General features: G+C 41.0%; 1 protein-coding gene across 10 annotated transcripts in view; it reads left to right on the top strand.

Annotated features, from left to right (window-relative positions):
- The window catches only part of LOC135512768 (CUGBP Elav-like family member 5), a 304,887-nt gene extending 300,572 nt beyond the window's left edge, over positions 1 to 4,315 (top strand). For all 10 annotated transcript variants that reach the window (XM_064935127.1, XM_064935124.1, XM_064935120.1 and 7 more), the window contains 3 exons: positions 97 to 240; positions 1,799 to 1,963; positions 2,880 to 4,315. In XM_064935127.1, the coding sequence (XP_064791199.1) occupies positions 97 to 240; positions 1,799 to 1,926 (272 nt within the window). In that variant the 3' untranslated portion in view covers positions 1,927 to 1,963; positions 2,880 to 4,315. The remainder of the gene's footprint in view (positions 1 to 96; positions 241 to 1,798; positions 1,964 to 2,879) is intronic.
- The last annotated feature ends 12,761 nt before the right edge of the window (positions 4,316 to 17,076 follow it).

Genomic DNA, 17,076 nt, shown 5'->3' with positions numbered 1-17,076 from the left:
CCCCGGGCAAATGAGAAGCCACGGGTCTGCAGGCAGCGGTAAATAAAGCAGTACATAGGTCTGATTGTGGTTGCCATGGTTTCTGTGTGTTCGCAGGGCCCGAGGGCTGTAACCTGTTCATCTACCACCTGCCACAGGAGTTTGGAGATAATGAACTCATGCAGATGTTTCTGCCTTTCGGGAGTGTCATCTCCTCCAAGGTCTTCATGGACCGAGCAACCAACCAGAGCAAATGCTTCGGTGAGTTTTGTAATGGAGCTATAGTACAGTAGGTCATAGAGAGAAGGTCTATGTTTGTTCTATCGATCAATCTATTATCTTAAATATCATTTTCATGTATCGCAAACAAGGCAATCTGTACTTAAATATTTACATTTTTATATATTATCATGATAGTATGATTCCTGTGCTATTTCAACAAAATATAACTTTTACATTAAACAAGTTGGTAGCCTATATTTCCCTTCTTATCTTACTAAGGATGTCCTTTGAGTTTGAAAAGCTTTTAGCTATTTTGTTCACAGCCAATCTTGGGAATACCATGTATGTAGTCACAGTCCCTGTGCTACTGTATTACTGTGTGGATGTGAAATTGACCTGAAAACTCATGTGAGGGCTTCTGCTGTATCAGCATCCAGATCACCGCTCTGTTACCCGCACTACTTCCCAATACCCAGGGCGCACTGGGGCTGATTCACACGCCAACCTGGCCCTGGTCCCACTTGGCTCTGCCAACCCACAGACCAGACCTGCCTTTGGGCTTGAAAAAAAAGTGGGGATGAAGGGAGGGGGGGAGAAAAAATGAGGGTAAGGCAAAGGACAATTATAGATCAACATTTGTTTTCAATTCAGGGAGCCACACATCCCTGGGCAAAATTGATTGCCGCCCGGCTCTCAGGGGGGACTTAATAACATATAAATTTGCAGTATTGACTAATACACTATGCATTTACAATGTAATGTTAGGTCTGGGGACTGGGCTGCTCTGTAGGGTAATTAATGTAGAAGGCAGGGAGAGGGATAAACCCAGACTGATGGTGCTGGGAGAAAAGCTGACATTAAGAGCTCCCCTTAAACCTGCTTTAAGTCCACATCCTTCCCTGTTATTCATGGCAGGGCCAGCCTAGGGCACCCCTCTCATCCTCTCTGCCTCCCTCTGTCCCCCGTAACCCATCCCCCTAATGGGGCAGTGTAGGCAGACACCTCCCCTCCCAGGTGTCAGGGGACCTGGGGAGGCTCCTGCTGTTTTTCCATGGGTCATCGACTGTTCCTAATGACACTATAGACGCTGGGGAGTGCATCAACCGGAGCCACACTCCACTGCAGTTTCTGGTCATTGACTTTCAAGGCTTCATTTTTACAGTTGATGGAAACAGGATGCTCAGCATGAGTTTGGACTTGAGTGTCTGGCGCCGTACGCATGTGCTTCTGCGTCGGCCTGTCTCTGTGTTCACCTGTGTGGGTTCTGCTTCTCCGTGCAAGTGGAACAGCCACAATGGCATGCTCATTGATTTATAATCAAGAGCATTTGATAGTGTTTACACAAAGCTACATTGAGAAGCAAAATGGTTCAAATGACAGAAAATGCTAAATATTGTTCCAAATATTACTTTGGTTCCCATCAAAATAAGCCCTTTGATATAATCTGAAATAGTCCATATGCATAATGCGAGTGCATTGTCTGAAATCTTTTATTTGTTTCCTCATAATTTAAGTCATTAGATACCTGTTTGACTACTTTTCCATATTGACCGTTTGAGCTTTTAGGCTAATACACTTTTCCTGTCTTTTCTCCTAGGGTTTGTGAGCTTCGACAACCCAGCTAGCGCACAGGCAGCTATTCAAGCCATGAACGGCTTTCAGATTGGAATGAAGAGGTTGAAAGTCCAGTTAAAACGACCGAAGGATGCCAGCCGCCCTTACTGACACAACCTAGCCCTCAGTGTTCACTGCAACAGCACAGGTAAGCCCAGTGGACTTTCGTATAGACTCAGACTTATAGAGTGCCTGTCACCTAGAAATAGGATATCTGTCATCATGATAGACAAAGATAGATTGATTTGCAAATGTGGGCTGGCTTTCTCCAAACCATCACACTGATATCATGGGCATAATTGAACTATTTTTTTTAAAAAGCTGTAAAATCTGTTCATCAAGAAGCATCAAACATTCAAATAAAAGCAAGCTTGATCTAATCATGGCTTTGTTGGATTCTAGCTTGAAACATACTTCTTCATGTTACCATACTAGAACTTATTGATTGCTTTACATGCATAAGGAATATATATGTTGGGGTCAATGGAGGGCGAATAGGAAGGTGGTGTATGGAAAGTTACTGAGTGAGACAAGGGGAAGTGCAGAAAGTTTATATTCTGTTCAAACATGCTATTGTTGAATATCAATGATCTTAAGGAGGGAGGCAAAGGGCAACAGTCTTGTTTCAGTTCCTGATAAGGCAAGCCAGCTGTGAAATTAGGGAGGAGCGAGAAATTTGGCTCGAGGTCAAGTCAACGGATGAAGTGAGAAAGACCTCTGGGTGGGGTGCCAGAGGGGCCCACCACAACGACTGTCCTACTGCCGTCCTACGACCGTCCTATCTCACACGCATACACCTCCATGTCCATGAAGGTTCTTGCATCAGGCAGGGCCCTGACAACACCAGTGAGAGGAACCAGTACAGTTCCTGACTAGCAACAGAGATGTATTGGCTGTCTAGATGTGTAAGGAGCTGACCATGCCCAGTAGGACGTTATAAATACATGTGCTTGTGTAATCATACCTTGTCTTTGCAGCTGTATGACCCAGTATGGTTTAATACATCTAGCTTGAGCTTTCTTCAGAGTCCAACTGAACCTAACAATTTGATCTCTATTTTTTAGGTTTTGAGGACAACTGAAGATATCTTGGAGTTCAACTTTTTTTCTTTGAAAACAAAAATTATGTTAAAAAAAAATCCACACAAGGAATTTTCGAAGACATATCAGCATTTACTTATGATGAAGACGTAGGCTATTGCAATGATGAAGAGATTGAAGAAGGTGTGAAGGAGTTGGCAGCAGCTACACCGAAGGACTTCAACGCAACAAACGGCACAGTGCAAGAAATCCAAGAGAAGTTTAAAAAAAAAAAACTGAAAAAAGATGTGAAACTTTTCTTGTTGAGACTTGAATTGTTAATTAAGCAACAAACAAACAAAAAAGCAGCAACAACAAATAGATTTCTATATACGTATTATATACACATATATATAAAGAAGGAGGCGCTTGTGGCTTTTACTATACTGGATAAATGAGGGTTAACACTTGAAGATCAAGAAAAACAGTGGAAAAAAAGAAGCTATTCTGTCCTATTGATGGACTTTCTTTCTCTTTCCCTCTTTCTCTTATTCTCTCACCATCTCTCAGCAAGCGCCAGACTATGACTTTCTGGGGTCACTGAGGTTTCCATTAGCTACAGTACAACTGAAAATCTTTCACCCCTAAGGGACCAAAGGACCAAACATTTTTATTGCTCTCAACAGTAATATAATATAGTATTAATGATACTAATACTACAAACTACTACTAATAATGTTACAAGTTAAAACTTAAGAAGAAACTTACTAGCTTCAGGTTGGAGCAGGAAAAGGGGTTTTTCTTTTATTTTCCTTTTACATTTATAGCTACTGGGTTTGAGAATATTAAAAATCTTTAAAAAAATAAAAAATAAAAAAAGTATTTTAAAAGCTATACTATTTTAGTGGACGTAGAATATGTGGATTAGAGATTGTTTTGGGCATGTTCAGATCTGCTGTTAGCAGTCATCATTCCAAATCTGGACTCATCATCCTGGACATATCTCTCTAGTAACTTCTCTGTGTTGAAGGAACAAAGCAACTCTGAGTAGCTGCTCATAAAGCGCCACACTGTAGTGCCAAAAGATATCCCGGAAATTGTGTCAAACCAAACATTCAAGACATACAGTGTATTGAACAATATTTTAAATCTTCTGCTGTTTCTAGTCCCCCTGTCAGCGCACTGCATTCCATTGTGATGTATTATCATTGTAGACCACCATCTTTTTTTATTGCAGAAAAAGGCATTCCGTGTCAGGAAAAAGCGAGGCAGCGTCATTAAAGCACTGATAATACAGATAATCTGACCATAAAGCACAGCTGTAAAAGTGCCACCCGGTAGTGTGGATACGGAGCAGTAAAGAAGCTCAACATCTTTAACTGGTTAATAAAATATACAAATTACCCTGACAATGGTTATAAAATTGCCAACCAAGCGTTGCAGTGCCTACTGGGTCCTGCCCCCTACCTCTGCCAGCTTTCTCCAGCTGCTCTCTGCAGGAGGGGGGGGCTCCCTGCTCAAGCACATCTCTTTTAATAGGGACCATCAGTTTATGGGGACCTGAGACCTAACTCGCAACATAATTAGGATAATGCTAATATTGATCAGGTGGAGAGCAGTACTGCGGGGCACGAGATACACAATCAATTACACATTGGCATTTCGAATGAATTGACTGACTGACAGAGTTCATTTTTCACACAGCGCCTGCATGATAAATGCAGCAGCACCTTACCCCCTTCTCTCACTGCTTCAGGGAGGGCCTAGACTGACACACATGTGCTGTGGACCTGTTTGTGACTGCGAGACAGAATGCTATACTTTTAAAACACATGTGACATGTGACATATGATATACAGAGCATTCGGAAAGTATTTAGACCCCTTTACTGTTTCCACATTTTGTTACGTCACAGCTTTATTCTAAAATGTATTAAATTGTTATTTTTCCTCATCAATCTACACACAATACCCTATAATGACAAAGCAGAAACATTTTTTTTAAATGAAATATTACATTTACCGAAGTATTCAGACCGTGCTTTGTTGAGTTACCGTTGGCAACGATTACAGCTTTGAGTCTTCTTCGGTGTGACCCTACAAGCTTGGCACACCTGTATTTTGGGAGATTCTACCATTGCTCTCTGCAGATCCTCTCAAGCTCTGTCAGGTTAGATGGGGAGCGTAGCTGCATAGCTATTTTCAGATCTCTTCAGAGATGTTAGATCGGGTTCAATTCCGGGCTCTGGCTGGGCCACTCAAGGACATTCAGAGACTTGTCCCGAAGCCATTCCTGTGTTGTCTTGGCTGTGTGCTTAGGGTCGTTGTCATGATGGAAGGTGAACCTTCGCCCCAGTCTGAGGATCTCTCTGTAATTTGCTCCGTTCATCTTTTCCCCGATCCTGACTAGTATCCTAGTCCATGCCTCTGAAAAACATCACCACAGCATGATGCTGTCACCACCATGCTTCACCGTAGGCATGGTGCCAGGTTTCCTCCAGACGTGACGCTTGGCATTCAGGCCAAAGAGTTCAATCTTGGTTTCATCAGACCAGAGAATCTTGTTTCTTTAGGTGCCATTTGGAAAACTCCAAGTGGGCTGTCATGTGCCTTTTACTGAGGAGTGGCTTCCGTCTGGCCACTCTACCATAAAGGCCTGATTGGTGGAGTGCTGCAGAGATGGTTGTCCTTATGGAAGGTTATCCCATCTCCACAGAGGAACTCTGTCAGAGTGACCATCGGGTTCTTGGTCACCTCCCTGACCAACGCCCTTCTCCCCCGATTGGTCAGTTTGGTCAGGCAGCCAGCTCTAGGAAGAGTCTTGTTGGTTCCATTGTGTTCTCGGGGACCTTCAATGCTGCAGACATTTTTTGGTACCCTTCCCCAGATCTGTGCCTCGACACAGTCTTGGAGCTCTACGGACAATTCCTTCAACCTCATGGATTTGTTTTTGCTCTGACGTGCGCTGTCAACTGTGGGACCTTGTATAGACAGGTGTGTGCCTTTCCAAATCAAGTCCAATCAATTGAATTTACCACAGGTGGACTCCAAGTTGTAGAAACGTCTCAAGGATGATCAATGGAAACAGGATGCACCTGTGCTCAATTTCGAGTCTCATAGCAAAGGGTCTGAATACTTATGTAAATAAGGTGTCTGTTTTTTATTTTTCATAAATGTGCAAACATTTCTAAAAGTCTGTTTTTGCTTTGCCATTATGGGGTACAGTGTGTAGACTGCTGACGAAAAACATGTATTTAATCCATTTTAGAATAAGCCTGTAACGTAACAAAATGTAGAAATATTCAAGGGGTCTAAATACTTTCCAAAGGCCCTGTATCATTCCTGGAATGGAAACAAATAGTCTGTAGAGTTTATTTAGTATAGCAGCAAACAATGAGGTCAAACGGAGGAGCAAGTGTAGTGTAGTCCTTCCTGCCTGCCTGCTGTAGATGGGACTGAACTTAAGAGCAGATGCAATCTTTCCGGTGGGAATAGTAGCACGCTGACAGGAGAACTCTTACACCATGAGGAACAGCTTGGCTTTAGCAGCCTTAGGAGGTCAAATTAACAGCAAAATGATCCATCAATTAGACTGCAGCAGGCCTGACATTAAGTGTAGTTACTGCAGCTGCTGCTCGGAAGGGGAGTCACAAACAGGAACACAACAACAAAACAAACTCTGACGCAGACAGCGTGCTATTAGCCTGAAGAACCATTAATGTGTTGTCTAATAGTTGGCAACTCCTATAGCCAGATGGAGACGATCATTTAAAGAGTATTAGTAAAAAGTTAACTGTTAAAGCAGTAGAATATACTATTCCTATGAAATATAAACATGTTTTACACTAATGATATGTTTGAGATGAGATCGGTTTGCAGATTTACATTGTAGCAGTATTCCTACTCAACTCTATTCCCTTTTCTAATTTCCATCGCAAAGCCATTCAATCACCATACTCATTCTCCTCTGATGCCGATCCATCTACCACTGAGGAAAGGCCTCTACCTCCTCTCTCTCTCCCCCTCCCTCCCTCTCTATCCCTCTCTCTTTCTCTCTCCTGCTCTCTGAGCACTGCCCTGTGCCCTGCTCACTCTGAATATGTAGACGCTGTTCTTTTCCACCACACATCCCGTCTGTCTGATGTCTGGCAAATGGCATATCTGCTTGAATGACTGGGCAACAAACCATCTGAATGAGAATTTGACTGCGAGGATGTGACTGAGCAAGTACCAGCATGTATATTTAGTGCTCTCTGAAGAGTTCTGAATGTAAGCCTCAGCATTGAAACCAAAAGGACAATGCACACTAAACTTGACCACTGAAAGCTACAAAAGGCTGGAGTTCTTGTATGCTGTCAAAGTGCTGTAATGCCTTTATCAACATCAGAGGTGCCAAATCTCAGCCGAGTGCGTTTATAAAGGGACAACCTCTGTTTAATTCCCCCATCAGACATTAAAATGATCATATTGTAAAGCTAAAAAAGGAAGAAAAGCCAATAGCAGACGACGGATTCACGATATTCATATGCAGCAGTGCAAATATGTGGTAGTAGATGTTTAATGACGTATTAACAGTTGAAATATTAGCAAATTAGAGAACAAGATTGATTAAGAACATATTGACAGTTTTTTTGTTTTTTTTGCAAGGTAGATATTTACCCGTATTTGCCAAAAGTGAGTTACTGTGGTAGGTCCCCTCTGTTTATCCTCCCCTGTCGGGACTAGGAACCTTAGTAAACTGTGATATACAGATGTGCCCCTAGCATCTGGAGCCTTAGTCCAAAAAGCTTTTCTTACACAAATTTTACTGGAGGGATTTTTAAATTATTAAAATCAAATTACATTTGGCCTTTAACAACAGCTTGGGTAATACAAATTAAAGATGGCAATTTTGGCTGAAATGTAATGCGTTTGAGAAATGAGAGGTAATTTTTATGGAGGGGTAAAAGTTAAGAGTACAATAATTGCTACGGAGGCGTGTGGATGCAGACTGTTTATATCAATTCCAGTATTATTTGCCCACATGGGGTGCGAGTTTACAGGTGCTGTCCTGTCTGATTTGTAGGCAACAGCAGTAATTCTCATTGCACTACAATTTAAACGACGTGCTTGAGCCAGTGAAATGTTTTTCAGTGTTTTCATTGTAGTACCATTCTGCCTCGTTCATACCTTGTCATTCCATCTCTCTAACCATGATGGTCATTGAATCTCTGAGCATGCTCAATAGGGGGCTAGGGGGGGTTAAAGATTATAATTATGGTACTACTCATATTAACAATATGATTCTTTAACTATGGTTTGAATGCTAAGGATAGTAGCTTATTATAAATATGAAATCTGTATATTATGGAAAATCAGCACAGGACCTTTCTTTGGGTATTATGGTGGGTGGAATTGGGAGGGCTGGGAGGGGAGGGTTTTTGCTTTATAAAGATGTTAAACTTCTGGTTTCTCAGCACAAAGCATACAAAAATATATAACAAAAGTATTGAATCTGTTTAGTAGACTTTACTGACATGTTATGGGGCAAGGGAAGCATTTCAGTGCTATTCTCTAAACCTGGACCAGAAAAATGCTGTTTACAGGTTTTTTCAAAGAGGAGAGCTCCACCTATCTGCTTGATGGGCTCAGTACAGCATGGTTAACTGAAAAGGGAAGCAGTACCTTTTTATATATAAAAAAAATGAAATATGTGTTCTGTAATAGCCTGAGAAACCAAACATTTTTTCCCCGTTGAAATTTCTTGAATACTTGCTGCTTAGATTATTTCATATTAATGATTAATGATTTAATGGTTTTATAATTATTTATTTGATCAGGTAAGGAACTTGATATTTAATTATGTATGTGTTTATTTATTTATTATTTAATTGTTTATTTATTTCATTTGTATTTATTTATGTTATTGTTCTGTTATGATAAGGTATGTATAAAAAGAAATGCTTATTGGGGCTTTTCTCTTTCTCCTTTTTTTCAATTTTACAATAAAATTTCAAACTGGATGTTGCATTCTCATGTGTAATAAATGCATAACTACACCACTGAGAAGGGAGTTGTTGGACAAACAGCTAAGTATCCATCCTTGTTGCAACCTTTTTCCTGGAATATTTCTAGGGTAATTTTCTAGGTATTGGGTAATTTTCTAGGTATAGGGTCATTTTCTAGGTATAGGGTCATTTTCTAGGTATAGGGTCATTTTCTAGGTATAGGGTCATTTTCTAGGTATAGGGTAATTTTCTAGGTATAGGGTAATTGAGTGTGCGGATATGGCCATTATCACTGATGGCCTTACGCCCTTTCAGCACGTTACCAGCAGTACCAATCACATGCAATCTTCAAATACACGCCTCCAAGACCATAAGAAAACAAGCTCACATGATCATTTGTGGGAAATGAGGATGTATCTGATAGGAGACTGTTCTATAGTTCACAGGGTAGCATAGAGCCAGGCAGTAGTTGGGGAAATGTATTCATTGTATACTCATATAGAAACCTAATGAGGCAAGGTGTAGAGTGATTGAAATGATCTGTCATCCTAAAGACTGTGGACCCAGTGCTCTGCTATATAGTAGGTAACTTCTGATTGTATGGCTATTGGACTTAACCTGGGGATATGATATATTTTGGGGGAAACTTTGATGGGTAACAATAACCGGAGGGAATGATGTTGGCAGGAACAAGTCAAAATGATTGTGTAAGAAATAAAGAAACTCATAACATATACATTACACATGCTATCAGTACAATGTATACAAATCATGGCGCATTCATGCAGCATTGACAAAGAGTACAGTATATCCTTGAAAATATACTGTGTCTTCACAAGACACAAGAAAATCAACAGATGTTATCGCTGACTTGACACATTGACCTGTGTTTTAAAAATGGTTGTGTTGATGCATCAAAAGATGTAGTGACATTAACAGTAGGGCTGGGTTGCTACGGTAATGAAGGAAGGAAGAACATTCTGAAGAGCAGGGGGAAAAGGGCGGACCAAAATTAGAACCACTAGCACATGAAATAAATTGGCCCAATTCCAATAAAGTATGGCTCTTGGTCAGTGTGCTAGCCCGGCAGTTCATCTTTATTATCAGTTAATGAAAATCAATCCCCCTCCTGATAAACTCTTATCTCCACGGCCTTTGTGGGACCGTGCACAGGGAGATAATAAATTAGGGTAATATTGCCTTTGATGAGGGAGTGAATTGCAAATTATTGTAACTTTCCAAGATTTATGATGCAGGTGCTTCATTTCCGAGCAGGGTTTTTCCAGGCTCCGGGGTGCTGAGGTGCCATTTGTTAAAAGTTTGGTGACAGCCGTTAACAAAAATATACACTCAGCTGTCCAGGTATTCTCTACTGTGGCTTGCCTTACTGTACAGTAGTGCAACTACCACTACAATGGCATGCATTGGTTCTTGCTTAGGAGGAAGATGCTTTTATTTTACACACCCAGTAGTGAATGCATCGGAGATACTAATAGACCAAACCCAGGGGAAGGTATGTGTTTATTTAAGTAGAAATGTCAATCATCCTTTATATAAGTTCTCTCTCATACCAGAGTATAGTTTGATATGTAGGTCAGTAGCCATATGCTCCATCAGGTTGTCTATTTGAGAGACATGTTCAGGTTCCTCCTGTCATGTTGATTATTGAAGAGACAGAAACATGGACTCGGTCAAGTATAAAAGCCTGTGTTTTGAGATAGCTGGGATCATCCAGAATCCCCCTCCCCACACACACCTTCCACCTACAGCAACTGAACAACATGTTGGATTATGTTATGCTGTTCTGTTATAGAGATCTATGCAACAGTATCTGCATGTGGAATTACAATTTGCTCTATCTTACACAGGCACAAACCAGGTCCACAAACCAGGTCCTGAATGCACAAGTTGGTTAACGTTATGCACAGCACACACCAGCTTCCTGCCAGTGATTCATGGGACGACAGGACAAGATGTGATTTAATAGGCCATGAAAAACGTGACGAAAAAAAGAATACAAACCTGAGCACTGAGAACCAGCCATACCTGCTGCTGTCCACAAAGCTATGAAAAAGGAGTTCTACTCTGTCATAGAATTATTTATTCCTTACATTTACAATGAATGAAGAGAAAGTGCCTATAAAGAGGATCGTCAATGTTTACACTGAACGCCAGCATTTTGGCCTTTAGAAAATAAGTGCATGAAATACTTTGCATATATAGAGAGTCTTGCGCCATCTTTTTCAGTATAATCTGGACCGAAGAGAATATCACTATATCAACAATAACATAACCGGTCTAATACTTAAATAACACTATAATACAAAGACACTTGACAGAGAATATTCTGTTGACCTTGTATAATGCAGAATTCTATATCCTTATCAAGGCCAACTCATTTCAGTCTCCGAACACCTTGTATTAAGACAACCATCAATCTAACTATTTAACAATCAAGGAGAGGACTCACATAGCACTATCTATTTATCTTGCCAACTTCTCTATTAATATCAAATTAATTTCTCCAGTGAGAGTATCAATCACTCAAGGGTTTGTTCTCAACTCATTAGCATTTTAATTGTCCTTGTTTACAAGGGAAAGTGAAGGGAGACTGGTTGTAAAAGAAGGTGGATGATGGCCAATCTACAGTACCTACAGTATCCTTTACATAATGCAAGCCTACATACAAACATGTACCATTCTTAGCATACAAAACATATTTTTAAAGGAACATGATTTTCAAGAAAACATTTTCGTAAACTTGGAAAATTTATTTTAAGATTTATGACTATCCTCTAACCTAATTTGTGTACTGGCTTGTCAGATGTTTCAATATATCAAGTTTCCCCTATTCTAAGCCCACCCTCAGTGCCCACATGTCAGTTTTAGTGGCAGTTGTCATGCTGTCACCGGTTCTCCCAGATGAATATGAATCAGGACAGGACCGAAATCTTGAGTTTGTTTAACACCGCTGGGCAAATGGAACTTTCATCTCCCCCACACCATGTTAACAACCAAAGAACAACATGGACCATATTAGCCCATCTATTTATGGAATAAAAAATGATAAGACAACTGAAGTTGGAGGGTTGACAAACGTCATAAGGAAGGAAGAGCAGAAAAATAACTATTAAAGTGGCAATTGGAGCTATATAGCCATCAGCGTGTTAACTAGCGCTCTGCCTGCTCGGCTGCCAAGACAAGATTGCTTGTGACAGGTTTTACCACGGCCGCACAATTGCTTCTTTCTATTTTCTCCCCTCCTCAGATGATATTAAAAATAAGGGTGATGAACACTCAGCCCAAGAACACACGATTTAGGACATCTGGCGTGTGCTAAGAGTATAATGATAAATGTGGATAGAATGGTGACGCATTTCATCATTTTCCTGCCCATCTCCAAACCCTTGTGGCTCATTGGTGTGCCATCTGACATGGGGACACTAGTATAAAGCAAAGAACGTGTGAGAAAATAGCTTACTTTGCGAAATAGATACTGAAATAAAATACAGACGGGGCATGCTGACTAGCTAAATGGGAACTGGGACCATGTGTGTATTGCATATCTAACAGTGTCCTGTGCTGTCTGTTTTGTCTTTCTTGTTGTTTTCAAGATATTGTCAAGCACAGGCCAAACCTTGTTAAAGCCTAGAATGGCAGGCGAGAGCAGACTCACTAGCCAGCCCAGCATTGAGCAAACATTTACACACACTCTATACACATAGACACCCCCCTCTGATGCTGCACAAACAGCAAGTAGAGCAAGATAGAAGTAGCTAGCACAGGGGACTCTGAGGAACCCAGCAGGGAATGGGTGGTATAATAATCATGGCATGTTCTGTACGCAGGAAGAGGGCACCTATAGCCTTCAGACTCCTGGCAAACTAGGAAAAGAGACATGCTTCCATGAATGTAATGAAGGTAACACGAATGAAAAGAGGTCTTATAAGGTACATTCAGAGTGCTATACACACACATCTTAATGGTCACCACATTTTTTTGTTATAAGTTCATGAATAGCATAAGCCATTAACAGGGCAAACAAGATTACAGTGCCTTCAGAAAGTATTCAGACCCCTTCACTCTTTCCACATTTTGTTACATTACATCCTTATTCTAAAATGGATTACATTTTTTTTAAATGTTCAGCTATCAACACACAATACTGTAATGATGAAGCAAAAACAGGTTTTGATTTTTTTGCAATTTTATTAAAAAAAAAAAAAAACTGAAACATCATATTTACGTAAGTGTTCAGACCTTTTACTCAATACTTTGTTGAAGCACCTTTGGCAGCGATTACAGACTCAAATTATTTTGGGGTGTGACACTACAAGCTTGGCACACCTGCATTCTTCTCTGCAGATCCTCGAAAGCTCTGTCAGGTTGGATGGGGAGCGTTGCTGTACAGCTATTTTCAGGACTCTCCAGAGTTGTTCAATCGTGTTCAAGTCCGGGCTCTGGCTGGGCCAATCAAGAACATTCAGCGACCTGAAGTCACTCCTGCGTTGTCTTGGCTGTGTGCTTAGAGTCATTGTACTGTTGAAAGGTGAACCTTCACCCCAGAGGTCCTGAGCTCTCTGGAGTAGGTTTTCATCAAGGATCTCTGTACTTTGCTCCATTCATATTTGCCTCAATCCTGACTAGTCTCCCAGTCCCTGCCTCTGAAAAACATTGCCACAGCATTATGCTGCCACCACCATGCTTCACCAAAGGGATGGTGCCAGGTTTCCTCCAAATGTGACACTTGGCATTCAGGCCAAACAGTTTAATCTTGGTTTCATCAGCTCAGAGAATTTTATCATGTTCTGACATCCTTTAGGTGCCTTTTGGCAAACTCCTAGCGGGCTGTCATGTACCTTTTACTGAGGAGTGGCTTCCGTCTGGCCACTCTACCATAAAGGCCTGATTGGCGGTGTGCTGCAGAGATGGTTGTCCTTCTGGAAGTTTCTCCCATCTCCCCCGAGGAACTCTGGAGCTCCGTCAGAGTGACCATCTGGTTCTTGGTCACCTCCCTGATAACCAGCTCAGGAAGAGTCTTGGTGATTCCAAACTTCTTCCATCTAAGAATGATGGAGGCCACTGGGTTCTTGAGGACCTTCAATTTTTTTGATACCCTTCCCCAGATCTGTGCCTCATCACAATCCTGTCTCGGAGCTCTATGAAAAATTCCTTCAAACTCATGGCTTGGTTTTTGCTCTGACAACTGTCGGACCTTATATAGACAGGTGTGTGCCTTTCCAAATCATGTCCAATCACTTGAATTTACCACAGGTAGACTCCAATCAAGTTGTAGAAACATCTCAAGGATGATCAATGGAAATAGGATTTACCTGAGCTCAATTTCAAGTCTTATACCAAAGGGTCTGAATATTTATGTAAATAAGGCATTTCTGTTTAAAACAAATGTCTAATAACCTGTTTTCGCATTGTCATTATGGGGTATTGTGTGTAGATTGGTGAGAAAACAACAACAATTTAATACATTTTAGAATAAGGCTGTAACGTAACAATATTTTGAAAAAGTCAGAGGGTCTGAATACTTTCCGAAGGCTCTGTATTATGACAACATTTTGTGATGTTTTTGTTTGTGTTGTTCTTTGGCAAACAGCACTATTGCCGCTTTTTCTCATTTTTCATGCAAAGGTCTTTTGTGCTCGGGGTTTTGCCAGCCAAATCAGTTCTGTTATATTCACAGACATTATTCTAACAGTTTTAGAAACTTCAGAGTGTTTTCTATCCAAATCTACTCATTATATGCATATCCTAGCTTCTGGGCCTGAGTAGCAGGTAGTTTACTTTGGGCATGTTTTTCATCCGGACGTGAAAATACTGCCCCCTAGCCCAAAGAGGTCTTTTAAGGGAGTATGCGAGCACACTCTTTCGGCTAGGTGCCAGTCTAACCGAAACAAGCGGAAGAGTTAAGACCGGCTTATCATAAATTGAGACAATATTCTTTCCCCCTCCTACACAATCTATACTCTACTTTCCCCAAGTAACTGTTCTTTTCTAGGGAATAAAGCTATAAGTAGCAAATTCCAATGGGCTAAATGGACACTGAAAGACAATACAAAATAGGAAATATGGCATGTATGTCAATAACTGTTCTATGGCAGGTGTGTGTGTGAGAGATGGGAGTGTGAAGGAGGGTGAATATGAATATGTGTAGGAGGACGGGAAAGAATAGGTTTGTGGATCCATAGGGTACCGTTGAAATCAGACGTTGACATACACCTTAGCCAAATACATTTAAACTCAGTTTTTCACAATTCCTGACATTTAATCCAAGTAAGAATTCAGTTTTAGGTGAGTTAGGATCACCACTTCATTTTAAGAATGTAAAATGTCAATAATAGTAGAGAGAATGATTTATTTCAGCTTTTATTTCTTTCATCACAATCTCAGTGGGTCAGAATTTTACATACACTGAATTAGTATTTGTTACGTTGCCTTTAAATTGTTTAACTTGGGTCAAATCTTCCACAAGCTTCCCGCAATAAGTTGGGTGAATTTTGGCCCATTCCTCCTGACAGAGCTGATGTAACTGAGTCAGGTTTGTAGGCCTCCTTGCTCGCACGCGCTTTTTCAGTTCTGCCCACAAATTGTCTATAGTATTGAGCTCAGGACTTTGTGATGGCCACTCCAATACCTTGACTTTGTTGTTCTTAAGCCATTTTGCCACAACTTTGGAAGTATGCTTGGGGTTCATGTTCATTTGGAAGACCCATTTGCGACCAAGCTTTAACATCCTGACTGATGTCTTGAGATGTTGCTTCAATATATCCACATAATTTTCCTCCCTCATGATGCCATTCATTTTGTGATGTGCACCAGTTCCTCCTGCAGCAAAGCACCCCCACAACATGATGCTGCCACCCCCGTGCTTCGCGGTTGGGATGGTGTTCTTCAACTTTCAAGCCTCCCCCTTTTTCACCCAAACATAACAATGGTCATTATGACCAAACAGTTCTGTTTTTGTTTCATCAGACCAGAGGACATTTCTCCAAAAAGAACGATCTTTGTCCCCATGTGCAGTTGCAAACCGGTTTTGGAGCAGTGGCTTCTTCCTTGCTGAGCGGCCTTTCAGGTTATGTTGATATCAAGCATTCAGTTCTTGTTCTTGCTGATGACAAGCACACACATAACATGATGTAACCAACACCATGCTTGAAAATATGAAGAGTCGTACTCAGTGATGTGTTGTGTTGGATTTGCCCCAAACATAACACTTTGTATTCAGGACATAAAGTTTTTTTATTCGCCTTTTTTTTTTTTGCAGTTTTAATTTAATGCTCTATTGCAAACAGGATGCATGTTTCTGAAAATTGTATTCTGTACTGCCTTTTCACGCTGTCATTTAGGTTAGTATTGTGGAGTAGCTACAATGTTGTTGAGCCATTCTCAGTTATCTCCTTTCACAGCCATTAAAACTCTGTAACTGTTTTAAAGTCACCATTGATCTCATGGTGAAATCCCTGAGCGATTTCCTTTCTCTCTGGCAACTGAGTTAGGGAGGATGCCTGTATCTTTGTAGTGACTGAGTGTATTGATACATCATCCAGAGTTTAATTAATAACTTCACCATGCTCAAAGGGATATTCATTGTCTGCTTTTTAAAAAATCTACTAATAGGTGCCCCTCTTTGCAAGGCATTGTTCTTGTGATTGTCTCCACCCCCTCCAGGTGTCGCTTATTTTCCCCGGTGCATTTATCCCTGTGTTTCCTGTCTCTCTGTGCCTGTTTGTCTTGAATGTTCAAGTCAACCAGTGTGTTTTTCCCATGCGCCTGCTTTTTCTTTTCTCTTTTTGCTAGTCCTCCCGGTTTGGACCCTTACCTCTTTTTGGACTCTGTACCCACTTGCTTGACCATTCTGTCTGCCCTGACCTCGAGCCTGCCTGTCACTCTGTACCTCCTGGTCTCTGAACTGGTTTTGACCTTTTGCCTGTCCACGACCATTCTCTTGCCTACCCTTTTGGATTATAATAAATATCAAAGACTCAAACCATCTGCCTCCCGTGTCTGCATCTGGGCCTCACCTTGTGCCCTTATAGAATCTGGGTTTGAAATTCACTGCTCAACTGAGGGAGCTTACAGATAAGTGTGGGGTACAGAAATGAGGCAGTCATAAAAAAATAATGGTAGCCCTTTCCTGCAGTCATAATTAATAAACGTTATTTAAAATAACAGCTGAAAATCTGTTTGTCAAACGATGTACAGTACCAGTCAAAAGTTTGGACACACCTACTCCTTCAAGAT

This window comes from Oncorhynchus masou, chromosome 24 (assembly GCF_036934945.1).
Source record: "Oncorhynchus masou masou isolate Uvic2021 chromosome 24, UVic_Omas_1.1, whole genome shotgun sequence".
Taxonomy (NCBI): Eukaryota; Metazoa; Chordata; class Actinopteri; order Salmoniformes; family Salmonidae; genus Oncorhynchus; species Oncorhynchus masou.
This window is presented reverse-complemented; position numbering and strand designations above follow the sequence as displayed.